Source organism: Oncorhynchus masou, chromosome 23 (genome assembly GCF_036934945.1).
Source record: "Oncorhynchus masou masou isolate Uvic2021 chromosome 23, UVic_Omas_1.1, whole genome shotgun sequence".
Taxonomy (NCBI): domain Eukaryota; kingdom Metazoa; phylum Chordata; class Actinopteri; order Salmoniformes; family Salmonidae; genus Oncorhynchus; species Oncorhynchus masou.
Window position 1 is genome coordinate 9,263,338 of NC_088234.1, and position 14,910 is coordinate 9,278,247.

Genomic DNA, 14,910 nt, shown 5'->3' on the forward strand with positions numbered 1-14,910 from the left:
GAGTCTCCACCCCGGTCTCAGGGGTGGAAAACTCTGGAAAGTCCTTTGGTCTTTGGGGAGTAAATCAGCTTCAAGTTTTTGCATGTTACTTGTGGAACAATTTTCACTATCTTAAATTTGATGTTCGGGTTTCTCTACGGAAATTCAGAAAGCTGATTGAGGACCTGATTTTTTTTGAACGAGTGTTTATATTTCTGCTTGCATTTTATATTTTGTGTATATTTTCTGTTAATTCAGGGCTCATCTGTTAAAAAAAAAAGCAACCTGGTCTCACTGACTTAAAAAAACAGAAAATACTACACTACTTTAGACCAGGGCCCACAATGATCTGGTCTAAAGTAGTTCACTATTTAAGGAATAGGGTGGCATTTGGGATTTACACACCGGTAACTATGGTAACTACATCAAACTAAATATATAATAAACCAGGACAACTGGAACAGTCGTCAAACAAGTTTCCTTTATTTGTAACATACAAATAAAACACTGACAAGGTTGAAATGACCGTTTCGTTTTTTCCCCTCCTTCCATCGTTGTCAGTTAATAATGAAATCAGTCACAGGACAGATACACTCATTGTCCAACATTGAGTTTAAATGTCTTTTTTTTTTTAAACCTAAACAATTGTTTTACCTGTAAAAAGCAAATAGAAACCAATCCAATGAATCTGTAACAGATTATATAGACAGAAAGAGACAATGATTGATAGAAACAAATAAGAGAGTTGATCATGAGGGAAAATATTCAAACAGGCCATAATAAAGTCCGATTTATTTGTATCAATTATGAAGAAACGTTTATTCCCTAAACTAAATGGATTTTCAATTTAAACAAAAGCGGTCCCCGCACCACCTGACCAAAGCCACCAATCCAGGTAGCGGATACAGATCTGGGATCAGAACCCTAACCACCCTGCCCCCACATCCCAACAGAGTTGGTGCTAAACAAGTTGCCTCTGACCTATAAAAATAGGATTTCTAGAAGAAGCCTATTGATGTAAGTGCCGAATGACCATTTTAGGACTTTCATTTATATGCCCTAACGAACCACTGATCTCAGGTGAGGAACGTTGTCACTCCCCCTGGGCTGGTTTCCAAGACCGAGATTAAGCCTAGTCCTGGATTTAAAAGCATTCATTTTTTTTAGTCCAGGACAAAGTCAAATTTGAGGTTGGGAAATCTGATACTAGATCTGTGGTTCGGGGTGTCTTCTTTCCCCCAAACTATTTGACCGTAATATAGTTGCTAAGAAACACGAAGAAGAGATGGTTGTTAGTGTCAGTTGGGATTTGAACCTGAGACAGACATGGTCTGTAGAATATTATCTGGTTGGAAAGTAGAAAACAAAACGAGTGATTGTACTTACCTGACAGTTTATCTTTATACAATGCACAAGAAAAAATGTCAACTTTTTTTGTTTCTTTGTTGTTTTAATAAAGCATTAAACTTCGAGCCTGGGTGAGATGCCAGAGTTGAGTATCTTCCCTGTCACTGGGGAGACATCCCAAATATAACCCTATTCCTTAGTGCACTACATTTAACCAGAGACCTATGGGCATTAGCATGCCATGTGGGATACAGACACACAGCAGAGGTGGGTTTCTAGTATCTATATGTGAAACCCCTCAATCTGGCAACCCAGATCTGCCAGCCACTATACCCTGAAGGTTTCTGTACGTAACAGAGATGGCAACAATTACTACCCTACGGCCCTGTTCAAAAGTAGTGCACTATATTATATATATATATGGTACTGCGTGTGTGTGTATGTGTGTGTATATATATATATATATATAGTACCAGTCAAAAGTTGACACCTAAGTCAGTCCTGGGATTCATTATTTATAAAAAATAAAATAAAAAATAATTCCACATTGTTGAATAATAGTGAAGAAATCAAAACTATGAAAAACAATATATTTTATATTTGAGATTCTTCAAAGTAGCCATCCTTTTCCTTCACAGCTTTGCATACGCTTGGCATTCTCTCAACCAGATCATGAGGAAGTCACCTGGACTGCATTTCAATTAACAGGCGTGCCTTGTTAAAAGTTAATTTGTGGAATTTATTTCCTTCTTAATGTGTTTGAGCCAATCAGTTGTGTTGTGACCAGGTAGGTGTGGTATACAGAAGATTGCTTATCTTGGTCTTTTACCAAATAGGGCTAAGAGAAACGACAGTCCGTCATTACTTTAAGACATGAAGGTCAGTCAATCCGGAACTTTGAAAGTGTCTTCAAGCGCAGTTGCAAAAACCCATCAAGCACTATGATGAAACTGGCTCTCATGAGGACCGCCACTGGAAAGGAAGACCCAGAGTTACCTCTGCTGCACAGGTTAAGTTCATTAGTTACCAGCCTGATTCACGCAGCCCAAATAAATGCTTCACAGAGTTCAAGTAACAGACGCATCTCAACATCAACTGTCCAGAGGAGACTGTGTGAATCAGGTTCCTACATGAATCCATATGTGTTACTTCATAGTAGTGATGTCTTCACTATTCTTCAACTTAGAACTTTTTTTTTTTTTTTTTTTAAATTAAGAAAAACCCTTCAAATGATCAGGCGTCCTAACTTTTGACTGGTAATGTGTGTGTGTAATATATATATATATATATGTATGTATCTCTCACGTCGCTCTACAAAAATGTAGGAACAACGGGTGTTCCTACCATGAGACAGCATTTAAAAATACTGTAGAAGATCAACTGAAACGGATCAGAGGCTCTGGGGAAGAGAGAGGGAGACTATCTACAGAACACCTGATCAAACTAAGAGAAATACATTTGTGGGGGCTCTGTCCCAACAATCCATCCTAATTTACCATTCAGAATGCAAGGCTAATACATTGCACATTAGAATTATTGGGATGGAGCCTTGGGACAGTTCAGAAAGCTGTTGAAGAGGTGGCTGCCAAGACAGAGCACAAGCAGATTCCTAACTTATCAAAGACTGAAATAGTATGGAGAGAGAGAGGGATATGGATGAGAGAGAAAGAGAGGGGTATGGATGAGAGAGAGGGTGGGATATAGAGGGGGCCAGGGATTTTGGGGCGATTGGAGGTTGGGTACAGTAATGACTCATGAGCAGAGAAGCGGACCAAGGGCAGCTTCTAGAGCGTGGGACCAGGAAGTGGGCAGGAAGTGGTGAAATAGGAACAGGCTCCCTCAGTGGCAGCAGCCTCCACAGTGCCCTCCTCCACCGTGGCTGTGCCCCTGGGCCTCGGCTTGGGCCTCGGCATGTTTGGTCCGCCGCGACAGGATCTCATAGGTGCAGTCGTCGCCACAACAACCAGACATACTGGGGGAGGTGTCGTCGATATCGAACCTGGTGAGGGATAAAAGGGTGGTAGAAAGAAGAAGAAGGGAAGAGTGGATTGAGTACAGCACCAACAGTGATCTCTAAAAGAACAAAATCATGTTTGTACACGTTGAGAAGCAGCTGTTGATGTTGCTATAGAAACCCACTGTAAAGCTTCTCTGAAGAACTGGTACGCCCCGTGGTTGTGTTTGAATACTGTTAACATCACCTTCTTCATCTGTGTGCTAGAGGCAGAGAGAGGCAGAGAGAGAGCGAGCGAGAGCGGCAGAGAGAGAGCGAGCGAGAGAGGCAGAGAGAGAGCGAGCGAGAGCGGCAGAGAGAGAGCGAGCGAGAGAGGCAGAGAGAGAGCGAGCGAGAGGCAGAGAGAGAGCGAGCGAGAGAGGCAGAGAGAGAGCGAGCGAGAGAGGCAGAGAGAGAGCGAGCGAGAGAGGCAGAGAGAGAGCGAGCGAGAGAGGCAGAGAGAGAGCGAGCGAGAGAGGCAGAGAGAGAGCGAGCGAGGCAGAGAGAGAGCGAGCGAGAGAGGCAGTGAGAGAGCGAGCGAGAGAGGCAGAGAGAGAGCGAGCGAGAGAGGCAGAGAGAGAGCGAGCGAGAGAGGCAGAGAGAGAGCGAGCGAGAGAGGCAGAGAGAGAGCGAGCGAGAGAGGCAGAGAGAGCGAGCGAGAGAGGCAGAGAGAGAGCGAGCGAGGCAGAGAGAGAGCGAGCGAGGCAGAGAGAGAGCGAGCGAGGCAGAGAGAGAGTGAGCGAGAGAGGCAGAGCGCGAGAGGCAGAGAGAGAGAGGCAGAGAGAGAGAGTGAGAGAGGCAGAGAGAGAGAGAGAGCGAGAGAGAGAGCGAGAGAGGCAGAGAGAGAGAGAGAGAGAGCGAGAGAGGCAGAGAGAGAGAGAGAGGCAGAGAGAGAGAGAGTTGGTGATGGGTTACAGTATATGGATGAGGAACGACACTGAACAAAAATAAATGTAACATGGTAAAATGTCTGTTTTTACTGCGTTAACTTATTTCTTTAAAATGAACTAGGCAATAATCTATGGATTTCACATGACTGGGCATGGGTGTAGCAATGGGTGGCCCCTGGAGGGCATAGGCCCACCCACTTGGGAGCCAGGCCCACCCAATAAGAATGAGTTTTTCCACCACAGAAAGGCTTTATTACAGACATAAATACTACTCAGCAGTTGGACGCGGATAGAGGAATGAACATTTAATCCTCTGGCAACAGCTCTGGGTGGACATTCCTGTCGTCAGCATGCCAATTGCACACTCCCTCAACTTGAGACATCTGTGTCATTGTGTTGTGTGACAAAACTGTACATTTTAAAGTGGCCTTTTATTGTCCCCAATAATTTAGTGGCCTTTGTCCCAGCAGAAGGTGCACCTGTGTAATGATGATGCCGTTTAATCAGCTTCTTGATATGCCACACCTGTCAGGTGGATGGATTATCTTGGCAACGGAGAAATGCTCACTGACAGGGATGGAAAAATCTGAGGGAAATCAGCTGTTTGTGCATCGAACATTTCTGGGATCTTTTAATATTTCATCTCATGAAACATGGGACCAACACTTTACATTTTTGTTCAGTTTAGTTTGAAACTTAAAGCAAATCTGTCCATCTCTCCTTATCCATATTTGGAACTCTTTCCTATTGGTCCGTTAACTTATTTTCCACCTGGTGATGTCACAAGGCAGGCCAAATAATAGTGTATATACACACATGGAGCAAAAATATAGACAACATGTGAAATCCATAGATTTATTTCACATTTAACTAGGCACGTCAGTTAGGAACAAATTCTTATTTACAATGTTGGGTCGAGGGGCAGTGGGTTAACTGCCTTGTTCAGGGGCAGAACGACAGATTTGTACCTCGACAGCTCGGAGATTCGACCGTGCAACCTTTCGGTTACAAGTCCAACGCTCTAACCACTAGGCTACACCCCCCCCCCAAAATAAATCCATATTCCCCCCTCCCTTTAGGGCCTAATGAATGCATGTCCATTGTCTGACTTCCTTGCATGAACTCAGGAAAAAATAATGTTGTAAATTGTTGCACGTTGCGATTCTAGTTTTGTTAATGTACTATATAACACCTGTACCTGTTGGCGATGAGCTGTAGTATCTGGATGAGAAACTTGCCCAGTCCTTTCCTCCGCACCCTACTCTCCAGCTGGACCTCGTAACTACAAAAACACAACACACATCAACAACCACAATAACACTGGCCGAGGTTCAACCCCGGCTAAGTCGTGTCAAAGACTGGAAAAAAAAAAAGAAAAAGGGGGGGGTGTTACCAACAAGTAATTACCAGTTGGAGGGGGATTTCTCCCCTCACGTGTGCTCACATTTACAAGATGTAATGAAGCATAAGGCTCTTTCGACAGACTAGTGTCCTGCTCAGGGGGTTTACTTGAACAACAACCTCACACACTGCAGAACAGGAGATCGCCATAGGGCAGGAGCCTCAGACAAGGGAACGTTTTTTAAATAAACAAAAAAGGTAAACTGTACTATACAATAACATTTCAATACTACTAGCTATAGCAAAGATGCTAATAACTAACCCAAGATAGACCAGAGCCAGTTGTTTCCAATGAGAGCAAATGAATCAGAGGGCAGAAGAAGCAAGAAGGTGGGCAGAGCCAAGCACGAGCTAGTGAGATCCTATTGGACCGTTCTAGCATATATTTGCATATTTCCACTAGGGAAGACCTACTCTGAAGTGTGCATTAACTCAATTAACTCAAAGAATATATATTATATATTTATTATATATTATATATCTAAAAAATATAAAAACTTTGTCAAAGGATAGTCAACAAAAGTTTATCCACTGTTTCCAACAGTTTTGGAAACCAAAAACTGCATTGAGAGCAAACGTTTTATAGATGGGAAAATGTGCAGAATGTTGGCCAAAATCCATCTCGCTCCATCTTCTCCCACCGCCAGCCACTGGGCTTCCTCTCATCACCACAGTGCCTTGCGAAAGTATTCACCCCCTTGGCATTTTTCATATTTTGTTGCCTTACAGCCTGGAATTAAAAAATGTTTTTTTTTTCTTCTTTTTTTGGGGGGGGGGTGTTGTATAATTTGATTTACAAAACGTGTCTACCACTTTGAAAATGCAAAATAGTTGTGAAACAAACAAGAAATAAGACAAAACTTGTGTACATAACTATTCAACCCCCCCAAAGTCAATACTTTGTAGAGCCACCTTTTGCAGCAATTACAGCTACAAGTCTCTTGGGTTATGTCTCTATAAGCTTGGCACATCGAGCCAGTGGGATTTTTGCCAATTCTTCAAGGAAAAACAGCTCCAGCTCCTTCAACTTGGATGGGTTCCTGCTGGTGTACAGCAATCTTTAAGTTATACCACAGATTCTCAATTGGATTCAGGTCTGGGCTTTGACTAGGCCATTCCAAGCCATTTAAATGTCTCCCCTTAAACCACTTGAGTGTTGCTTTAGCAGTATGCTTAGGGTCATTGACCTGCTGGAAGGTGAACCTCCGTCCCAGTCTTAAATCCCTGGAAAACAAACAGGTTTCCATCAAGAATTTCCCTGTATTTAACACCATCCATCATTCCTTCAATTCTGACCCGTTTCCAGTCCCTGCCAATGAAAAACATACCCATAGCATGATGCTGCCACCACCATGCTTCACTGTGGGGATAGTTTTTCAGGGTGATGAGAGGTGTTGGGTTTGTGCCAGACATAGCGATTTCCTTGATGTCCAAAAAGCTCAATTGTAGTCTCATCTGACCAGAGCACCTTCTTCCATATGTTTAGGGCGTCTCCTACATGCCTTTTGGCAAACACCAAACTTTTGCTTATTTTTTTCTTTAATTAAGAAATTGCTTTTTTTCTGGCCACTCTTCCGTAAAGCCCAGCTCTGGAGTGTACGGCTTAAAGTGGTCCTATGGACAGATACTCCAATCTCCGTTGTGGAGCTTTGCAGCTCCTTCAGGGTTATCTGTGGTCTCTTTGTTGCCTCTCTGATTAATGCCCTCCTTGGCTGGTCCGTGAGTTTTGGTGGGCGGCCCTCTCTTGGCAGGTTTGTTGTAGTGCCATATCCTTTCCATGTTTTAATAATGGATTTAAATGGTGCTCCGTGGGATGTTCAAAGTTTCTGATATTTTTATTTATTTATAACCCAACCCTGATCTGTACTTCTCCACAACTTTGTCCCTGACCAGATTGGAGAGCTCCTTGGTCTTCATGGTGCCGCTTGCTTGGTGGCGCTACAAAGTATTAACTTAAGGGGGCTGAATAATTTTGCACGCCCAATTTTTCAGTTTTTGATTTGTTAAAGTTTGAAATATCGTTCCACTTCATGATTGTGTCCCACTTGTTGTTGATTCTTCACAAAAAAATACAGTTTTATATCTTTATGTTTGAAGCCTGAAATGTGGCAAAAGGTCGCAAAGTTCAAGGGGGCCGAATACTTTCGCAAGGCACTGCATACACACCCAGCAGAATATCTGGGTCATTCTCTCTGTGGCTATAGTAACAGTCAGTGCCACTTCCTGTAAAAGGAGACCGTGACAACCCCCTTACCAGTATAGCACCTCCTCCCCGCACTCGACATCGAATCGGAAGTGAGAGAAGGCCACGGGGGAGGAGTCTGTGTCTCGAGCAAGCAGATACCACGCCCTCTCGTCTTTCATCTCATCCCTCTTTTCTCTCTCCTTCCACCCCCACTCGCTTTGCTCATACCTGCAGAACATAGGTCAGATGTCAAGCACTGGCCTACGTGATTGGATGGAATGTGAGTAGTTTATTGTGATTGGGTAAAGACTGTTAGCAGGAGTTAAATCGGGCTGGGTACCGCCTGGTCCGAGACCCCGGTACCTTTGGTTATTTGAATTTCCAGAGCCAACAACATACGTAATCAACAGCACAAAATCAGACAAGACCATAGCAGAATAATTTACCAATTCAGTTGTTCAGCCTGTCGCACTTCACGCGACAAAGTAATATTCAAATTACAGTACCACACCCGGAGAGGAATATTTATTACAGTCATTGTACAACAGTCAATGCCATGGCAAGTAACTCCTTTGAAATCAATTTTGAAAAAGAGGATCACTGTCACAAGACATTTTAGAAGCAGCGTTTTTAGCAGCGGGGGAGGGGACTATATGAGCCTCCATCCTACTAAACTACACTTCCACTATCAAGGGGCTGGTCCGAATCAAGGTGTCATTAAAAAAAATGCAGCCCCCTCCCCAACAGCAGCGTTTTAGGCTAGCCTGTCAATAGAGTTGATCTAGCTAATGACTAGCACAGTGGGGTACATGCAGAAGGTCAACCCTCAGCCCATTCTAGCCACATCAGGTGATTAACGCTCAATGGAACACTGATAATATGGACAGTGTGCTATTGGCCTCATGTCTGGAAAGGGGAGGGGGTTGTATTTTGGTTGTCGTCATTTTATTTTGGAGTACAATGTTCTGTTCTAAAGTCATCAGAGAACTGACCTCCTCGCGGCCGTTCTCCTCCAAAAACATTGTAAGCCCCCCCCCCCCGAAAACCTGTAATAAGCACGCCCTTCACCATCACCCCAATGACATCACTCCTCCCTCCTTACAGTGTTTGCATGTTGGTCCGGGTCAGCTCGTAGGCCCATTCCACAGACATGGGGTTGAGAGTGGACACTCTCTTACACTCGATCTGGAGATTCAATCTGGAAGATCAATAGAGCAGTTAGCTGAGCAATCTCTGTTTATAGTCATTGATTGGCCACTTATCAGCCAGTCATTGATTGGCCACTTATCAGCCAGAGTCATTGATTGGCCACTTATCAGCCAGAGTCATTGATTGGCCACTTATCAGCCAGAGTCATTGATTGGCCACCTATCAGCCAGAGTCATTGATTGGCCACCTATCAGCCAGAGTCATTGATTGGCCACCTATCAGCCAGAGTCATTGATTGGCCACTTATCAGCCAGAGTCATTGATTGGCCACTTATCAGCCAGAGTCATTGATTGGCCACTTATCAGCCAGAGTCATTGATTGGCCACTTATCAGCCAGAGTCATTGATTGGCCACTTATCAGCCAGAGTCATTGATTGGCCACTTATCAGCCAGAGTCATTGATTGGCCACTTATCAGCCAGAGTCATTGATTGGCCACTTATCAGCCAGAGTCATTGATTGGCCACCTATCAGCCAGAGTCATTGATTGGCCACCTATCAGCCAGAGTCATTGATTGGCCACCTATCAGCCAGAGTCATTGGTTGGCCACCTATCAGCCAGAGTCATTGATTGGCCACCTATCAGCCAGAGTCATTGATTGGCCACCTATCAGCCAGAGTCATTGATTGGCCACCTATCAGCCAGAGTCATTGATTGGCCACCTATCAGCCAGAGTCATTGATTGGCCACCTATCAGCCAGAGTCATTGATTGGCCACCTATCAGCCAGAGTCATTGGTTGGCCACCTATCAGCCAGAGTCATTGATTGGCCATTTATCAGCCAGACAACACCTATAGTAATAGAGGTGGACAATCTCTTACCCGTTTCTGTCATACTTTTTGAAGACTGGGAAAGCAGCCAAAGGGTCGTCCAGCTGTGGGAGACAGAGAGAGAGAGAGAGAGACAGAAACAGAGAGACACAGAGAGAGAGAGACACAGAGAGAGAGAGACACAGAGAGAGAGAGAGACAGAGAGAGACACAGAGAGAGAGAGACACAGAGAGAGAGAGAGACACAGAGAGAGAGAGACACAGAGAGAGAGAGAGACACAGAGAGAGAGAGACACAGAGAGAGAGACACAGAGAGAGACACAGAGAGAGAGACAGAGAGAGAGACAGAGAGAGAGACAGAGACAGAGAGAGAGACAGAGAGAGAGACAGAGAGAGAGACAGAGAGAGAGACAGAGAGAGAGACAGAGAGAGAGACAGAGAGAGAGACAGAGAGAGAGACAGAGAGAGAGACAGAGAGAGAGACAGAGAGAGAGAGACAGAGAGAGAGAGACAGAGAGAGAGACAGAGAGAGACAGAGAGAGACAGAGAGAGACAGAGAGAGAGACAGAGAGAGAGACAGAGACTTATGAGCTACAGTCAGATGCAGTCACACAATCAGGAAAAACTGGAGCTCTTTTTCAATTAATATCTTTCCTTGATTCCTCACACCTGTCCAAACCTCCCTTTCAAAATGCTTAAAAGAAGGTCGGGGGTGGGGTAGACGGTCAAGAGGGGAGGGAGAAGGTCAGGGGGAAGGGAGTGACCAAGGTAGAGGTAGAAAAATGCTTATCATCCAACGACAGGCCATGCCTTCCACCTGTCTACCCCGGTCAACAGCCCTGCACCCCCCACAGAAACGTGCCCAAGCCTCCCCCATTTCTCTTCCACCCAAATCCAAATAACTTATGTTCTGAACCCCTACAAATCAGCTGGGCTAGACAATCTGGACCCTCTCTTCCTAGAACTATCTGCCGAAATTGTTGCAACCCATATTTACTAGCCTGTTCAACCCCTCTTCCGTATCGTCTGAGATCCCCAAATATTGGAAAGCTGCCGCAGTCATCCCCCTCTTCAAAGGGGGAGACACTCTAGACCCAAACTGCTACAGTCCTATATCTAACCTGCCCTGCCCTTAAGGTCTTTGAAAGCCAAGTTAACAAACAGATTACCGACCATTTGAAATCCCACCGTACCTTCTCCACTATGCAATCTGGTTTCAGAGCTGGTCATGGGTGCATCTCAGCCACGCTCAAAGTCCTATACGATATCATAGCACAAATACCTAGGTGTCTGGTTAGACTGTAAACTCTCATTCCAGACCCACATTAAGCATCTCCAATCCAAAGTTAAATCTAGAAAAGCCTCCTTCATTCATGCTGTCAAACATGCCTTTCGTAAAACTGACTATCCTACCGATCCTTGACACTCTACTCAGCAAATTGAGTGTAGTCTATCACAGTGCCATCTGTTTTGTCACCAAAGCCCCATATACCACCCACCACTGCGACCTGTATGCTCTTGTTGGCTGGCCCTCGCTTCATATTCGTCACTAAACCCACTGGCTCCAGGTCATCTATAAGTCTTTAAAGCCCCGCCTTATCTCATCTCACTGGTCACCATAGCAGCACCCACCCGTAGCACACGCTCCAGCAGGTATATCTCACTGGTCACCATAGCAGCACCCACCCGTAGCACACGCTCCAGCAGGTATATCTCACTGGTCACCATAGCAGCACCCACCCGTAGCACGCACTCCAGCAGGTACATCCCAAAGCCAATTCCTCCTTTACTTCCAGTTCTCTGCTGCCAATGACTGGAACGAATTGCAAAAATCACTGAAGGTGGAGACTCATATCTCCCTCACTAACTTTAAGCACCAGCTGTCAGAGCAGCTAACTGATCGCTGCACACAGCCCATCTGTAAATAGCCCATCCAACTACCTCATCCCCATACTGTTATTTATTTATTGCTCCTTTGTACCCCAGTATCTCTACGTGCACATTCATCTTCTGCACATCTATCACTCCAGTATTTAATTGCTAAATTGTCATTATTTCACCACTATGTCCTATTCGTTGCTTTACCTCCCTTATCTTACCTCATTTGTACATACTGTATATAGATGTTTTTCCCCCTATTGTGTTATTGACTGTATGTTTGTTTATTCCATGTGTAACTCTGTTGTTGTTGTTGTTTGTGTCAAACTGCTTTTCTTTTATCTTGGCCAGGTCGCAGTTGTAAATGAGAACTTGTTCTCAACTGGCCGACCTGGTTAAATAAAGGTGAAAAAAAAAGAAAAGTAATAATTGAAAGACAAATTGAAAGTCAGTCAACTTATTGGTCCCCTACCCTCTGTCCCCTCACCTTATTGGTCCCCTACCCTCTGTCCCCTCACCTTATTGGTCACCTCACCTTATTGGTCCTTTACCCTCTGTCCCCTCACCTTATTGGCTGAGTCCACCTTGGCACACACTGCATCCATGGCTGCCCTCTCCGCCAGGCGAGCCTGCTTCTTCTCCTTCGCTTTGTTTGACTTCCTCTGGAGAGGGGGGAGAGAGGGATGGAGGGGGTGGAGAGAGAGATGGATGGAGGGGGGGAGAGAGAGAGATGGATGGAGGGGGGAGAGATGGATGGAGGGAGAGAGAGATGGATGAGGGAGAGAGAGATGGATGAGGGAGAGAGAGATGGATGAGGGAGAGAGAGAGATGGATGAGGGAGAGAGAGAGATGGATGGAGAGAGAGGATGGATGGAGAGAGAGGGATGGAGGGAGAGAGATGGATGGAGAGAGAGAGATGGATGGAGGGGAGAGAGATGGATGGAGGGGGAGAGAGATGGATGGAGGGGGAGAGAGAGATATGGAGGGGGAGAGAGAGATATGGAGGGGGAGAGAGAGATATGGAGGGGGAGAGATGGAGGGGAGAGAGAGATATGGAGGGGGAGAGAGAGATATGGAGGGGGAGAGAGAGAGATGGAGGGGGAGAGAGAGAGAGGAGGAGGGGAGAGAGAGAGAGAGAAGGAGGGGGAGAGAGAGAGAGATGGAGGGGGAGAGAGAGAGATGGAGGGGGAGAGAGAGAGAAGGAGGGGGGAGAGAGAGAGAGAGAAGGAGGGGGAGAGAGAGAGAGATGGAGGGGGGAGAGAGAGATGGAGGGGGGAGAGAGAGAGATGGAGGGGGGAGAGAGAGAGATGGAGGGGGGAGAGAGAGAGATGGAGGGGGAGAGAGAGAGATGGAGGGGGAGAGAGAGAGATGGAGGGGGAGAGAGAGATGGAGGGGGAGAGAGAGGGATGGAGGGGAGGGATGGAGGGGGAGAGAGGGGGATGGAGGGGGAGAGAGAGGGATGGAGGAGAGGATGGAGAGAGGGATGGAAGGGAGGATGGAGAGAGGGATGGAGGGGAGGATGGAGAGGAGGATAAATAGGAGGATGGAGAGAGGGATGGAGGGGGAGAGAGATGGGGGGGAGAGAGATGGGGGGAGAGAGAGAGATGGGAGGGAGAGAGAGAGATGGGAGGGAGAGAGAGAGAGATGGAGAGGAATTGGGGGGTGCATATCAGTTGGTCAATCTTCAAGCAGAAGTCGGCATATGTGTTTGAACATGACGAGTGAAGTCAGGGACTAGTACACCTGTGTACAACAACACCAATAGTGTTTCAAAGACAAAACAGGAACGCCGAATGCATGGTTTTAAATGACAGACGCACTCAGAGACTACAGTGCAATGCCTTATACCTTACATATCCCTAAAGAAGTAGACAATGAAGGACTGGTATGATAACAACAGTAACAAACACATGTATGGTCAGCATGTTGTAATGAGCGGATCTCCAGCTACAACGTTCACTCGTTTACAGGAAGCAATTCGGGAACACGTGCCTCGTTATTAGCTTCGGGGTGCGTTTCAGGAACTTAGTTTAATACCTTACTGGCAAACTAGCTAGCTAGTTATGCTATTGCTTCCCACCCCAGCTAAAAACATGCATTTGGGTTCAAAAAATAAATAAATCGAGCTCGTCATTATCAAAATATATTCTGAACAGGTGAGACAACTTCAGAGGTTAGTTAGCAGGGTGTAGGTTCAACATAACTATGGTAGTTATGATGAGAAACCTATAAAAAAATGGATTCCTAGCTAATTGAAGTGGCTAGCAAGCTAGGCTAGCGGTGGCACCAGAAATGAACACACACGGGACAACGTTGCACCAATGGGCCCCCCTCCCCCCTATAGCAACAACAACAAAAAAATCCAAATAAAACCGGTGCAATCGATAGTGGTTAAAACTAGCCACTGCAATCACAACGCGGGGTTATTTTTTGAGTTAGCTAGCGGACTGTGTAACTAGCTAGCTTTTGTATAGCCACTTGGGACTTTGTCCGCCGCCCCTTCAATTCCCTCCGTCCCTCTCTACGTCGCTCACCGGGGATCATCATTTATCCGATACAGTCTTTGTTTGATGCAAAAGCGTTCACATGTCTTTCTCACAAAACACAGACGGTCAAAACTCACCCCCATATCGCTGTTGTTGTTTTTTTTAAACGACCGCTGTGTCTTGCTGTTGCTAGCTAGCTAACTTAGTCGCTCAGTGAATGTGGTTTCTTGGGGTGGGGGGGGAGAAAAAAAGGGGGCAAGATTATGTAAAAATGGTATAGCGATTTAGCAAACGACCTAGCGCCACTGGATACAAAAGAATATGCTCACGATTGATTACACTAAAGTTGACTAAACGACCAAAAAAAAACAAAATAGTTTTTTTTTTCTCCGCCAGATTGGCGCCAAGAGAAAGGGGGTGAATTACGTGTCTTGGCCCAAGTCCCTCTTCCTCTCCTCCCTCCCTCACTCTTCCTCTTCCTCCTCCTCCGACCAACAGTAACGCTTTGGGGAAATGACGACACCGCGTCTTTAGGCATTTAGGATGTACACATGATTGTCAATTATTATTGTCTCTAAAATCTATAACTTGATTATCTTTGATCTTTTCCATTTGATTCATTAGGATTTGCTGCCTTGCTATGCTGTTGTTTTTAGGTCTCTCTTTGTGTAGTGTTGTGATGTGTGTTTTGTCCAATGTTTATATTGTACTTAAAAAAAAACAATCATCTCAGGCCCCGTACCCGCAGGAGGCCTTTTGCCTTTTGGTAGG

General features: G+C 45.4%; 1 protein-coding gene across 1 annotated transcript; it reads right to left on the reverse strand.

Moving 5' to 3' along the window:
- Positions 1-446: 446 nt before the first annotated feature.
- naa40 (N-alpha-acetyltransferase 40, NatD catalytic subunit) lies at positions 447-14,620 on the reverse strand. Its single transcript, XM_064931070.1, has 8 exons — positions 14,277-14,620; positions 12,220-12,315; positions 9,828-9,880; positions 8,898-8,993; positions 7,865-8,023; positions 5,408-5,491; positions 3,466-3,543; positions 447-3,325 (listed from the first exon to the last, which is right to left on the reverse strand). Exons 1-8 carry the CDS (start codon positions 14,280-14,282, stop codon positions 3,166-3,168), a joined length of 732 nt encoding a protein of 243 aa, XP_064787142.1. The 5' UTR covers positions 14,283-14,620; the 3' UTR covers positions 447-3,165.
- Positions 14,621-14,910: the final 290 nt, after the last annotated feature.

Coding starts and splice junctions, on each gene's coding strand:
- naa40 (XM_064931070.1), bottom strand. Junction 9,881..12,219: donor AGGTGGACTCAGCCAATAAG/GTGAGGGGACAG, acceptor TGTCTCCCACAG/CTGGACGACCCTTTGGCTGC. Junction 8,994..9,827: donor AAAAAGTATGACAGAAACGG/GTAAGAGATTGT, acceptor TTGATCTTCCAG/ATTGAATCTCCAGATCGAGT.